The sequence below is a fragment of the Micropterus salmoides genome, unplaced genomic scaffold (assembly GCF_014851395.1).
Source record: "Micropterus salmoides isolate LMB-PRFRI ecotype aquatic unplaced genomic scaffold, ASM1485139v1 Ms_hic_scaffold_16, whole genome shotgun sequence".
Classification (NCBI taxonomy): domain Eukaryota; kingdom Metazoa; phylum Chordata; class Actinopteri; order Centrarchiformes; family Centrarchidae; genus Micropterus; species Micropterus salmoides.
In genome coordinates this window covers 23,895,973-23,910,192 of record NW_024040707.1, presented here as the reverse complement: position 1 = coordinate 23,910,192, position 14,220 = coordinate 23,895,973, and the positions used below count along the sequence as shown (strand labels likewise).

At 41.7% G+C, this 14,220-nt stretch overlaps 2 protein-coding genes across 2 annotated transcripts in view; one reads left to right on the top strand and one right to left on the bottom strand.

Moving 5' to 3' along the window:
- The window catches only part of celsr3 (cadherin, EGF LAG seven-pass G-type receptor 3), a 123,977-nt gene extending 116,395 nt beyond the window's left edge, over positions 1 to 7,582 (top strand). The window contains 4 exon segments of the mRNA XM_038723767.1: positions 1,418 to 1,612; positions 2,842 to 3,566; positions 3,569 to 3,894; positions 4,222 to 7,582. Of these exon segments, the coding sequence (XP_038579695.1) occupies positions 1,418 to 1,612; positions 2,842 to 3,566; positions 3,569 to 3,894; positions 4,222 to 4,249 (1,274 nt within the window). The 3' untranslated portion in view covers positions 4,250 to 7,582.
- Positions 7,583 to 8,168: 586 nt separating this feature from the next.
- Positions 8,169 to 14,022, bottom strand: LOC119906108. The gene is made up of 4 exons (XM_038723630.1): positions 13,646 to 14,022; positions 11,221 to 11,276; positions 10,865 to 11,033; positions 8,169 to 9,350 (listed from the first exon to the last, which is right to left on the bottom strand). The coding sequence occupies exons 1-4, from the start codon at positions 13,848 to 13,850 to the stop codon at positions 8,989 to 8,991; spliced, it is 792 nt and encodes a 263-aa protein (XP_038579558.1). The 5' UTR covers positions 13,851 to 14,022; the 3' UTR covers positions 8,169 to 8,988.
- Positions 14,023 to 14,220: the final 198 nt, after the last annotated feature.

The following is a 14,220-nucleotide window of genomic DNA, read 5'->3' as shown; positions in this document are numbered from 1 at the left end:
TATTATTAATATTATTATCAGTGTCAAGCATATACAGTGTTCTGTGAAAGGTTTCACTGTGGAAAAAAACACATGCCAGACATGTGTAAATCCATATAAGTAATCAATTCTTAGTTTATGAAGCCATCTGGATCACATGAACTCTATTCAGGGTAAAATGTGGCCCAGAGCTGTCAGTTGAATAGAGGAGGACAGGATCCAGATGGCCGGTACAGTGCAATCAATTCATCAGTGCAGTCATACTGAAGGGCCAGGGCAGTACTGAGGGATGTGGGCTTTTTACTCAAAGGTCACAATTTGATGATGGCGGCCTATTTACATTTATTAGGTGACGCTTTTATCCAAAACGACTTACAATTGCTATACATGTCAGAGGTCGCACGCCTCTGGAGCAACTAGGGGTTAAGTGTCTTGCTCAGGGACACATTGGTGGATGGGTCACAGTGGGGGATTGAACCCAGGTCTCTCACACCAAAGGCATAGTCTCATCCATTGCGCCATCACCACCCAAAGCATTAAACTTCTCATTGATTCAGCAGAGCCACAGACTGGGCAGTATTAGAGGACTGTGCAGGGAATGTGCATGAGTGCAAGACAGAATAAAACAATAAATGGGTTTTTATAACCTTTCATTTTTTAAAAGCATATTACAGAGGGGAAAAGGTTCAATTAGAACAGTATGTGATTGTCAAAGTAAGCACTTAATGTCGATGGTGCAATGACGTCATTTATGTGATAGCTGGAATGAAGAAGGAATCTGCAATAATGGATTAAAGTAATTTATCAAGCAAAATTGCCAAACAACATTGTAAATTGAATATCTTAGGATTGATCTGATTAAACAAGCAATGTGAAGACATCACATTTCACTTTTGTTGGACTTTAACGATTGATTTAACTTTTTTGATGAAATATTGTATGTTTTACATGTGAAGACCATGAATGTTGCACTAGTCTGATACATTATCTACCAATACAACAGTCTTAAGTTGCCCAGGCTCGTCATTTCATAATGAACATATGCTATTTGTCTGCTGCCACGTGCTATTTGATACAGACGTCTGTCTTGTGTTCGTACATGCGCGTGTGGAAAAAGAATGTAACACAATGATGTCAAATTAAAAAGATTAATAAGAGGCATGCAAACATATTGACAGCTTTTCATAACTGTTTACTGGCTTTAATAATACTTTCATGGATGACAGCAATGCTAGTGATTTTGTCTACTTTCCCAAACCTTTTTTAGTTCTTAATCACTATTTGATTTTTTTACTTTATCATTAGTCATTTGTCGATAAATTGATGATTGACGTTTGAACATGTGTGTTGGGGAAGGTGTTAATTTTTGTAACAACAACAATTTCACCTCCTGATTTGTCTCTAAAGCTGAAGTGTCTGTTCTTTTTGTGTGTGACAGATCTGGATGGCAATGACCTTCTGTCCTACTGGCCAGCTCTGGAGGAGTGTGAGACACACACCTTGCAGAAGTGGGGCTCAGAGCGCCCCCTGGGGGCAGATTACAGCAAGGACGCTGCCAACAACAACCAACCTGATGCAGCGCTGACCAGTGGGGACGAGAACGGCCTCACCCAGCCCCACAGACACCGCAAGGGTGAGAGAAACACTGACATTTTTTCCTTACTGTATGTAATGGAGCATCAAGTCATACATTTCAGAGGTGGGGGGGGGGGGGGGTTGAATTAAATTTTAGTTCAGACAATGGCTCATGGAAAAAGAAACAGAATGTAAAGTAAATTATGAATAGTATATGTATATATGTATAATATGTATACTATGAATACATATTATATTCATCATACAGTTAAACAAAAATCTCCAGGCATCCTGTCTGACTGGTCATCAGAAGCTCTGTGAGCTGAATCAGCTAAGCAATATTTAAAACACAGCTCTATAACTGACTTTAGATAGACTTCATTTGCAGTTTGGCTATTTTTCATTTATTCATTATTGCACCTTCCATGTGAACTAACAGTGCCCTCTCTTGGATGGATGTCCACACAAAAATCATTGTTATTTTGTGTTTTACTTCTGTCTACTACTGTTTTCTTGTTGGTTCTTATTAGTAACCAGGCTCTTGTTGGGATGTGCAGAGAAGAGCATGTTTGTCTTAAGTGTGAGAATATAGTGTGATGGTGAACATCCCATGGTTTACACTTTGATCACCGCATATGCATATCATGCAGGTTTGTGTACCCACACATGAAACTACAGTCAAGTGGCCTCTGTGCATAAAAAAATTACTTAAACAACACAGTGTGGCGTTGTTAGATTCAAGGTCTAAATCTGGCCCCAAATGCATGGGTGACACATTTTTATGTACAGTACAGTATGTACACTCAGAATACATACATATATAATCCTCGTGTACACAAACACACGGAGGCAAACCACACATGCAAAGAGTGAGTGAGTAAAAAATGCAGGCAAAGTTGGAAATCACTCATGTTGCCTGGAAGCATGTGTGACATTTTAGGGAATGTATTAATACATTTGTGTATATTATAGTTTCCCTCAGGACTTCCGGATTACTCAGATGGTATTTTGATTCATAAAATGTTAACAGTGAACACAGAAAGACCTACAAATGTCCAAAACAATTCTGTCCTGCTATTACCCACTTCTCTTCATCCTTTGACTTCCTTCTCTTCTCATCCCCTTTTCCCCTCATCTCACTTCTGTACCCCTGTATCCTTCTCCCCTTTTTACTCTCCTGTGACCCCACTCCATGGAATCCTATTCCTTCTTTAACTTTGTCCTTCTTTCTCCTTTTTTGCCTCTCATGCTTTCGTCTCTCCTCATGTTCTCATCCTCTCCTCCCAGGTATCCTTAAGAATCGTCTTGGCTGTCCCCCAGCACTCCAGGGTCTTTCCACCATGGGCCGGGTCCCTAGTGAGCTGAACTGGTACCGGACCTCTACTTTGGGTCACCGGGGCGTTCCTGCGGCCTCCTACGGTCGCATGTACTCTGCCACGGCAGGTGCCAGCGGAGGTTCCGGCTCTCTTTCCCAACCAGCTTCCCGCTACTCCTCCAGGGAGCACCTGGACTCGCTAGCCCGGAGGCAGCTGTCCAGGGATCCACTAGGGAGGCAGACGATTGGGGGATCAAGGGACCGGCTGGACTCCCGTGGTTCTAGGGACAACCTGGACCTCTTACCCAGGAGGAGAGAGCTGGGGCAGGGAGCGGGGCTAGGAAGCCTGGGGCTGGATCACCAGCGAGTCTCATCATCCAGGGAGAACTTGGCAGTATCCAGGGACAGACTGGACAACCACCACGCAGGCAGTGTCCACGCCTCGAGGGAGGACTTGAGTGGAAATGGAGGAACGGAGGGATACCTCAGTGGATCGAGGTCACAGCTGAACACCCTAACTCGGAGGCAGGCCTCATCCCGAGAGCACCTAGGGGGGGCACTGATGAGCAGTAGGTCGAGAGAGCAGCTGGAGACCAACGGAGTAGGAGCCCAGGGTCAGCCGTGTCGGGAGTGGCTCCGCACTCTGCCTCCCCGCCAGCCCTCCCACCCCGACCAGCCTCCCTCCTCCTCCCCTCCTCTCCCCCAATCTCAGAGGAGCCTCAGCAAGAGCAGCTCCCGGCTTCAGCTCACGTTAGAGGACGGCTGGACTCCGCACCTCCATGTAGGTACCCCGGTCAGACTGTCCCCCAGGTCCCGGGTCAAAATCCGAACCCTCTGGGACGACAACCATCCAGTGAACATCTGGATATTCTATCCTCCATCCTGGCATCCTTCAGTTCCTCGGTCCTCACTCCTCCCTCTGCTGCCTCTAACCCAGGCCCTAATGGCTCCGCCCATGGGCCCTCCCCCTCCCCACCTCAGTCTGCCACCTCCCACAGCATATCTGAAGTCTCCCCCGACTCCGAGTAAGTCCTTCTGTGTGAATAAATCTGCCTCGACTATCCCTCTCTTCTGTCCCTTTTTTATTCAACATCTTCAGCTGTGTCTCAAATTCATCGTCCTTTTTACCTCAGCCTTACCCAGCTCCCTCAGATCTAATACTTTTCAGCTTCTTCATCTTCTCATCCCTCATGACTTAGTCTGTTTTGTTCTGTTTTCCAGCTCTGTCTCCTGCCTCTCTCTTTGTCCTTCTGCCTCTTAACAGCTCGTTTCCATTTTGCTCATGTATTTATATTATCACTACAGAGAAGTTTAAACATATTGATGACACATTTTTCTTTCCTTCACCTCAGAGCCAACAGAAGTGAAGGGCAGTCTTGATGACAGCCTTAATATCCCTTTATGCATTGTGACAGTGCTTGGAACACCAGGGACAAGTTTGAAGGTCATGGATGGCCCTTAACCACTGACACACCCCGGGACATTGGAGGACTAGAAACAAACGTGGGACAGAGAAGACACAGAGTTGGAAAGAAATTAAGACAGAGAGAGTGTCCACTGAGGACAAAAGAGGATGTTTGTGGGTGGTTTGTACTGTATAAAGGTTTTTTGAGTCCCACCGCCTTCAGTGATCGATGACGTTTCTTTGGACAATGAGTCAAATCACCTCTACTACCTAAAAACTGTTAAAGTCAAACACAAACTCCTCAGATTTCAAACAGATCAGATCAGATTGATCCATACAAGATCTGTCTAAAAAAAAAAAAAAAGAAGAGACTGTAAATAACATTTTTATACATTTTGTATCTTTTTCATTGAAGATGAAGAAGAAATCTCTTGTGATGTTTCTTTTTTTTTTTTTTTTAAAGATAGTGTCTGTGTGAGGTTGGTGCGAATGCAGTCTTGTTTGTTGCTGAGGGAGAGATTTTCCCTTACAAAGAAAAAACTATCCCAAAATGTCTCCCTGAAACCAATTTTCCTCAGAAACCTTTTCCTCCCACCCATCAACTTTGTGTATAGTGACAGGGGTCCGGCAATAGTATCTGATGAGATTATGGTTGAAGATGTGGTTGAAGGGAAAATATCAAAGTAGCGAGAAGTGATTGTAAATAGAGGAAGGGAGTATTACAAAGAAGAGATTTGATGGAACAAGATGAATGTGCAGAGAAAGATGGCCAACGTTAAGCTAAACACCTAAAAGAAGGTTCAGAGTTCAGCTATTAAAGCTCAGTCACAAGTGTCAAAGTTTCAGCTCTTTCAGGAGATTGTGCTGTTTTGTGATCCGCTGTAAATGAATGTGACCTTGTCGTCTGTCTGTGTATCTTTGTGCCTGGTGCTGTCTGATCCAGACCATATCAGTCGATTGATATTACAAGACCATATCTTTAGTGTTCCAGAGACCTGGTGGGTGAAGGTAGATATCTGTCTGCCTCTCTGTATGAGGCTGTATCATTTAACAATCATTTAAACCCCCTCAAGGTATCTTGCACTTCAATGCATCACAACTCGGCCTGCCTCAGGAGATGCCACAGGAGCAGCCGAATCTCTCTGGCAGCATCCAGGAGACTCATTTATAAAAGCTTCTCATGCAGAAGTGCTGTGCAAATCCAAGCCAAAGGGACAACTGCTTCAAATCCAAGCTCTGTAATGAAAATGACTTGTGCAGGATGTGAATGCTGAAGATTCACAGTTTTGTTTCAGTCTTCATTTAAAAAAAAAAAAAAAAAGAAAATTGTGGGCCATGGAAACAAGCCTAAAGTGAAAAATTGTGGCCCTAATGAGGCCCTATGTCTGTGCTACTAGATAAGCTAACACTGGTTGATATTTTAGTTGGCTGCATACTGTATAAGCAAGTGGATTTGATTTGGCATGTAGGAGAGCGGATCAGAGGGAACGCATTATGAGTCACATCTTAGTGTGCTCAGATATTTGTTTGGAGACCTGAAAGCAGACCTGCAGTACATACCCAGCAAGTATCTACCTGAATATTTTAGCTCATGTCTGTAGCACATGAATCCCATGACAGAAGTTTTTACTTGCTTGGTTGAATGCAGATGAAATGACTTCAGCTTGTCCTTTTATATATGACAAAATCTAACAGAACAGAGGCACTAGCTCTAAATCTGCATAGTTCTGACTTTGCTTATGAGCTCCCATCAGAACACATTTATACAGATGTCTTCTCATAGTTAGACTAATGCACAAAGGTGAGGTCTCTTGAAAGGCACAGCGTAGCTTCTGCAGCGCTGTACAAGTTTGCTGAGGAGAGATGTCAGTTGTGCCAGCACTAAAAGCCTCTAAGTGGTTTTGAGATGCAGGTCCATCAGCAGCTGCTCCTCTCTCACAGCTGTTGGAGCGAGCGCTGAGTTCAGCCTTAAGGTAACAACATGCAGGCATTTGTAAGCAATGGAGACAGACAGGCAGTCTCCACTAGCCTTCAGAGGGATTAAGGGATTGTCAATAACCTAAATGTTTTTTTGTAATGAAAAACATGTAGTGGGTCATACAAACTGAAGTATTACAACGCTAACACAGCAAGAGAGGAAGTGGATAGCAAAACAGGAAGGCTAAAATACAGCACTATGAGTGTCAGAATAAATCACGAGGTAAAAAAACAGACAAGGTTGGAAGGAACGCAAACTGGGTCAGAATCCATGACTATGCGCAAAAGTGTAACTGCAAGGAGGAGGGCGTAGATGTTACTCATTGCTGAGGAAGACAAAGACCGAGAAAGACAGATGCAAGTGAATAGTGGATATAAACACAAACGCACATCTCACACACCTTGCAAATGCATATCTCCCTGCTCTGACTGCTACTCTGTCATTGCCAAGTCCCTGGGATGTGACAACTGAAGCTAGTTTTGACAGTAGTATTGCCAAGAAAAAAAAAATTTTTGCTCCTGAATTTGATTCCTTCTCATTCATTCGCTCCATTTACTTACTTTGTCTTCATAGATTTGTTTATCTCCAACTGACAGTACCTTTAACTTGTACAGACATGAGATTTATTTTATTTATCGATAATTTATTGACATTGTATTGATTATTTATGTTGCCATTTTGTATGAAAGACTGTTGTTAAAGAAGTATGTGTGAGTTCTTTTGTCCAAGTGTTCCCTTTTTTTTCACACATGTAATGTTTCTTATGATCTCTCACTGCAACAAATTCACAGATAGATGCGGGACATTTAGCTTTCAGCATTAAATTAGTTTCTTTATCCAATCATGGATGTAAAATCCTATATACATGCATTTATCCTCTCCATTAGAGAATGTCAACATATCTAAACATATCCAAACTAAAATTTGCATACTGGCTGTAAATAGTGCAGGTATGTCCCTAATCAAACTTTTTTTCCCTCCCTGTTCTACTGTTCAGATCATTATGTATCTGCTTTTACACACAGTCAGCCGTCAGTAACGCTGAAATGAAAACTCTAGCTTCAGGTTAATGTGATTCAGACCAATAGAAGTCACACACTTAGGGGGAGACAAAAACACTGAGTTGAGACTAAAACGTTGTCATGTGCTCTGAAAATTGAAAAGAGGGATTGGAGGCGGGATGGGAGATTGTCTTTGTTAGATTTGTGTGTTCATTATATGATGCCTTCTATCCCGCCGTTGGCAAAGGGATGGCGGCATGGAAACAGCTGTTCCTCTGTTACCACGGAAACAAGAGAAATGTTGGACATTAAAAAATGACTTATTCCTACACGCCTGTGTTTATATTTATTGTGTGTGTGAGTGACAGAGTGAGGTTTGCTGTTTTGATATTCATGAGAACAGACATTTTCAGGTGCGAAAATCTGAGCAGGGGGAACATCCTGACAGAGGGACACGGTTTTCTGGAACGCTCTCTCTCTCACTTGCTTTGACTCGAAGTATCCTGCCACATTCAGAGATGTCAAACATGTTCAGCTGCCACCTCGATTTCCAAACTCTAAGAAAAAATCTGCTAAATAACAGAAAAACTACTGTCAGCTCATTGCCCGGACTTTTGCAAAGCCTATAAAGAAAAGGTTTTTCCAGTGGAAGAACTTGCAGAGAGCTCTGACCTCAACCCCATCCAACACCTTTGGCCTGATCACCCATAATCAGCGGTCGTCTTCTTATCTCTCGCACCTGAATGGGAGCAAATCTCTGCTGTTTATAGTTGTGTGGTAAAGTGCATGGTGTTTCAAAATGATGTGTTCAGATATCCCTTAATGTTAAGGTATCCAAATACTGTACTATTGGTCATGTAGTGCGTTTCTCCACTGATTTATTCAGGTTTTTTCAGGTCAGTAGTCAACCCCAACTTTGTATCAAATGCAATATTTATTTACAAAGCAAAGAAAAATGTTTAAGCATACATACTCATATTAACATGCACCGCAAAAAAAAGCTATGCAGGTAAAATCATGTAAAACGATTGTCCGTTTAGAGATGTCATTTCATTTCTACATCTGTAGTGATCAGATGTAATCGCAGCACATTCTTTAAAGAACATTCTCCCGAGAACAGGCTTTGACCTTTACAGGAACTACCTTAAACATCAATGAATTACGTATCATTTTGATCACTGAAGCCACATTGTGATTAAAATGACGGATAAGACACAAGATCACTGTGATTTTGATCCCAACCCTTTTACACAGTAACCCAGAGGCTTTTCAACATGGTGGGCAAAACATTCATGTTTCATAGCATTTCCATTTACTTTTATGGGTCTATTAGTACCATATCTTTCACTTGGGTTGAATTCAACTAGTTTAGTTTATGTTGAATATCTTTGAGAAAACTTTCTTGAACAGAGAAGATGGGCGTCACATTGCAGTTGATAGTCGTTTTGACCATATGGCATATTGTCTCAGACTTCTGCTTTTAAGTAACAGAACTTGTAATTCAGTAGGATGTCATTTTCTACCAAACGAACCAAAAAGGCCTTACTTATTTAGCAGGAAAATAAGTTTTCCCTCCTTGCGTAAGAAATGCTGATTTAAAGCAACAAAGAATCTTCCTTTTTCATTGAAGTACAAATAAATGTAAAAAAAAAAAAAAAAAAAAAAACATAGTATCAGTTCCATGGCATACCGACAAAAGAACATAAGAATGATACAAGCACTAAACTATTACGGTTCATCCTGTGGGATCAGACGTTTTCTCCTCTTCATCGCCGCTGCTGGAGGAAGATGGCGGCACGTCCTCGCCCATCCTCTTTAGCTTGGCTTTGTAGTAAGCCTTCTTCATCCTGAAGGCCTTCTCCTTCTGCCGGGTTGCTCTCCTCTTCTCCCTCACCAGCTCCTGCTCCCAAGCCAGCACCTTCATCCTGTTCTCCCATTCCAGGATCTTCATCTGCTGCTGCTGCTCCAGAGCTTCCGTTCTCTGCTGGTGCTCCAGTCTCGACAGGTCTACGCAGTCGTGCTGAGTCGAGCGGCGGCCCGCATCCTCCGTCTCACCGCCTGACGGGTGGAGACGCTGGCTGATGAGCCTGGAGGTGCCTGCGAGGTCAGAGTTGCAAAAGGCCATCGAGGTGAACCTTGTGTCCCTGAGTGCATTGGTCCTATAGCTTTTTTACGTCGTGCATTTTTTTTTTTAACATTTCATCCAATTTAATGTGATCTTAGATTTTGGTGCGGATCATCAAATCCCTCCTGCTTTGTCACCTGCAGGTTTTCTTTAGCGGACTAGCACTTAGAGCACCGTGTGTTGAAATAATTTTGGCTTTAAAGAGGTGGTATTATGCTTTTTTGTGCATGTAATAGGTTTGCAAAGTGAAAAAGCCCAAAGTCTAGCCCAAAGGGAGTTCCCATCTCCCACAGAAAACACTGGACAAAAGAGAAAGCAAGCATGTAACAAGATTTAACTGAAAACACAAAACTGTGTTTTTTTAAAACACTGAACTGCCTGAAAACAGCTCGTTTGTAGTCCAGTGATGTCACAGGGATGAAAGCAAAATGCGCATCATATAATGCTCGCCATGCGGCTAGTCCGACACCCTCAAAAACACCAGTGGAAAAACAGTGAATTGCGGCACACCTCTCCTCTCCCTTCCAGACACTAGCTACCCTCCAGGCAGTCAGTGGACATAAAGTTGTTACTGTGATGGGGAGACAGAGCTCAGTTACAACTTTATGGATGAAAGATATTTTTGTTACAAATAACTCACCACTCTGAAACTCTTGCTCCAGTCTATGATGCCAAGCTAGTCGGCAACATGTACAGCTGAACCAAAGCCGTGTTTACCGGCTTTTCATTGGCCCGCCCTTCTCTATATCTGATTGGAACTGATTGCAACTCCAAACACAGATCATTTAGAGACGAGATGCATCACTCAATAGCTGTGTTCAACACACAGAGTGAAAAAAAGAGCTGCAGCAATGTGCAGTATGACAAAAAATATGGTGTTTTTTGAAAATTAAACCATGTAAACCTGTTCTGGTACAACCCCTAAATAAGATTGTAAACCTGAAAATGAGCATAATACCACCTCTTTCAAGTTAAATCCTTCCAAACACGTTGTTCCAATTAAAACAAGTTAACCATTTACTGAAACCTTTTTGGACATATCCATCTCTCACACCATTCAGTGACCCCTGGCGACTTGTATGGACTCATTTCTTAATCTATAAATATTAGGACAATGAACATTTCTTGTAATGTTTATTAACATTTAAGACCCCTGTCAGCAAAAAGACCAACAATACTAATTAGCTTTAATATAATAGTAGATTTATTTAAACATGTAAAAAAATACTATTGGATCTGATGAAGATTGAAACATTGTTAAATTTGAAACTAAACAATGACCTTATCAAGCTAAAGGTAATCATTCAGTGTTGTTTCATTATTAAGAGTATTGTCCTAATCAGGTAAATACTGGAATGTTACAGTTCATGTAAACATATTCTTTCAAACAAAAGTGCACACTGACACCAACATTTGCCAGATGAATGAGCACGGGTCTCTAGGCAACACATACTGTGGCCGCTTGCACAGCTTTATCTGTGGGTACCTGGTGATGTGAAGAAGGCAGCGGGAAATGTCACATCCTGTAGCTCGGCATTGTGGGAGGTGGAGTTTGTAGTGGGACTGTGGTGCAGATCTGACCAATCACTGCCTGTTATTCTGTCCAAGGTGTCACGCTGGAGGCAGATGGCCGCTTTCTCCTTGCTGTCCTCAGCCTGAGACAAAGACAACAAAATGTTTTAAGTGATTACACTGATTTCTAGCATGAATGTTAGTTTATGAATCATCTGCTGTCCATTAACATGAGCTGCTCCTGGTTTACCTTAATGTTGTTCTTTGGTTTAAATTACGATCTTGTGAAATTGTGTCTCTAAAATAAATGTAAACCACTTGAATATTTACCCGATTTGTGCTGCCATTCATTTCCTCAGCAGCATTTATCATCATCAAATTGTCTGCTGATAAGAAAAAAAGGACAGGGAGACAGTCAAGGGGGCAGCAGGTAAATGTGTTTCAGGAAAATAAGCAGAGAACGCCTCCCTCTGGTGGAAGCAGGTACAGCACTCATACACATGCAAGTGTCCATACTAGTATGGACTAACACAGTGGAAATTACATTTCTGACTGAACAGTGTTTCCAGCCCACTCAACACCAACATACCACCAATAATACCGTTCAGACTTTATGAGTAATGTAGCATGATTGCCAATAGACAGACAATAATCTATTCTGGGCTGTAAATCCTTACCTAAATATTGAAAAAGTCCACAAAATCAGACTCAAATTTAGTGTCAGTAAGGTAGTTTCTGGTTAAGTTCTGTAATGGCACTATTGAGTAGTTAGAAATCATACACTTTAATATGTAAACATTAAATTTAGGGATTTTTCAATCTGTTTACAGACTGACAAACTGAACATACTTTGGTGCAGCAGGATAATCAAGCGAGAAGGTCTTTAAAATATTTTTTTTTGTACCAGGCCATGGGGATTGACTTGCTTTTGGAGTCAGTCTCAAGCGGCCATTCGAGTAACTGTAGTTTGGCATTTCGGGTTGGCTTAATTTTTTAGCCCCGAATTGCCAACCTCTGGGCATGAAAAGTGAAAGCTATGCTGAAGTTCCTTACACATGCATTCTTTGTTGTGGCCAGCAGGGGGCGACACAAGTGACTGCAAAAAGAAGTCCAATGAAGTCTATGACAAAATGATTCTACTTCTCACTTGATTTATTACCTCCGTAAACACTTTCCTAAAAAGTTTATGGTCAATCAATCACTAGTTCCAAGTCTTCTTCAATACACCATGATGTTCATTCCGTAAATTATGATCCAATTTAGAAGAAATAGACTATAAAGCAGGGTATGCTTTAGGTCGTGGCTTGTGACTGACAAATTACAATAATGGTGAACTGTGAATGAGGATAGAGATAAATCGTATCCACTGCACTGTGTACATTTAGGTAGCCATGAACTTGCTCTTGGGTCTTGAAAGTGTTTTTGTCTAAGAACTTTGACCCTTCTGGAGTGTTTTCAATTTATGAAAATTAATTCAGTGGTTGGTTCTACCAATAGACACTGTAAGGAGTCAGCTCTTCATTTTTTCCAGTACCAGTTAGAAAATTTAGTTTTAAGCCCGTTTTTCACTTGCCAAAATTAGCATCTTAATTAGTATCAGTAACGTGAATTATGGATACACCTTGCTTACTAAGCTAGCTAGCTCCTCCCCCTTGTCTATATATGGTCATTTCCGGTTCCAAAAAGCCAAGATGGCAATGGCCAAAATGCCAAACAAAAACAGTAGTCCACAAACCAGTGGGTGACGTCACGCGGCTACGTCAACTTCTTTTATAGTCAGCTCCCAGGGAGGGCGTCTGGCTTTAAAGGTTCAGTGCATAAGTTTTTGTGGCATCTAATGATGAGGGTTGCGAATGGCAGCCAGCGGCTCACGGTGCATTTGCATGGTTCTCGGATGGTCCCTTTTCCAGGTTGTGAAGTTGTTCTTCCGACTTTAGTGTGTGCAAACTACACACAGACATGTAGTTTACTCCACATGGACAGCAAACTAACCGCTAGAAACCTATTAAATTACATGTTTGCAAAATATGTATAGGCAATTCATAATTTGGCATGAATCAAAGTTCTGTATACTTCTTTATGTCCCATGTACACTTTATTTGTCTTTTTGCAATAAAGATTTAATGAGGATTCTGATTATTTATATTAAGATACAAATTAACGGATGGCTCTCATGCTTTTTGGTGACTTTTAAGGGTTTTACACCTTTGAACCATTAATATACCTAAACATATTAAAATTAATTAATAATCCATGGAGAATTCTTATAAAATCCTGTTAAAAAACACTATATGTGGGTAGATTTATAGTATGACGTTATACAAAGGTATTCGGGGTCACAATAACATCAAAACTGCCGCTCATGACCCTGATATTAAGTTGTCGACCCTGAGAGGAACGCTAGCTCAAGGCCAGTTCAGCTCCTCATCTCCACTGCAGGACGTGTTTCCTACTCTTGTGTTTCTAATGTACTAATAGCACGTCACGGCATTTAAAAAACATGTCCAGAGGGAAAAACTGCGGTCGATGACCTGGGATCAGCCTGGGACTGATTTTTCAACACACACACACGTCAGGACTGTTGTTGTAACCAAACGCACACACCCACCACCTAACGTTACAGGACTGATAGAATACATCTCACAATTATACCAGTTTATCAACGGCATTGAATCACATGCACTCACAAACACTTGTGAACATTTTTTAGCATGCTACTTAAACTGTCCCCGTTTGAACATTGAAGCTAAGCTACCTTCCACTAGCTTGCGGACCGCTGCTTTGTGGCCAGCTCCCCCTGCGTGGCTGGTGAGAGCAGCCTCGCCCATGGTCTGAAGTTTGATTGATTTACAGCAGGCCCTGCAACGGGCGAAGTGAATGTCCTGAACGTCCTTAACCAGCCAGTCCTTGTAAATTCCCTTTGAGAGCCACGAGTCTTGGAATTTACATTTTCCAGGCATAGTTAGCAGTGAATATAGCTGGACCGCTGCCCAACGGCCAGGCGCAACCTGCTACTGCCTCCTGTTGCGTTCACGGTCTACTCGAAGATCAATTTGGAGTTACATTTACTATGCACGTTGATGGAAGTTGCTCTACGTATGTTTGACAAAGATTTCGAAAATATCTATAATGCAACACTGTACATGTGCTATATGACTTGTTATGATATTTCTAAAACACTGTTACTCAAAGCACTACAAATAAAGTGCAGAAACAGCACATTTGTATCTGCTACTGTAGTAAAGTAAAAACGTGTATGTATTTGTCTAAATAAGTGTCACCGAAAGGAACCAAGAAACAGAATAACTAGCTTATCAGTCATTTGAAAAT

Coding starts and splice junctions, on each gene's coding strand:
- LOC119906108 (XM_038723630.1), bottom strand. CDS start 13,850: ATGCCTGGAAAATGTAAATTCCAAGACTCGTGGCTCTCAAAGGGAATT. Junction 11,277..13,645: donor GGTCCGCAAGCTAGTGGAAG/GTAGCTTAGCTT, acceptor TTTTCTTATCAG/CAGACAATTTGATGATGATA. Junction 9,351..10,864: donor TGCCTTCTTCACATCACCAG/GTACCCACAGAT, acceptor CTGACCTCGCAG/GCACCTCCAGGCTCATCAGC.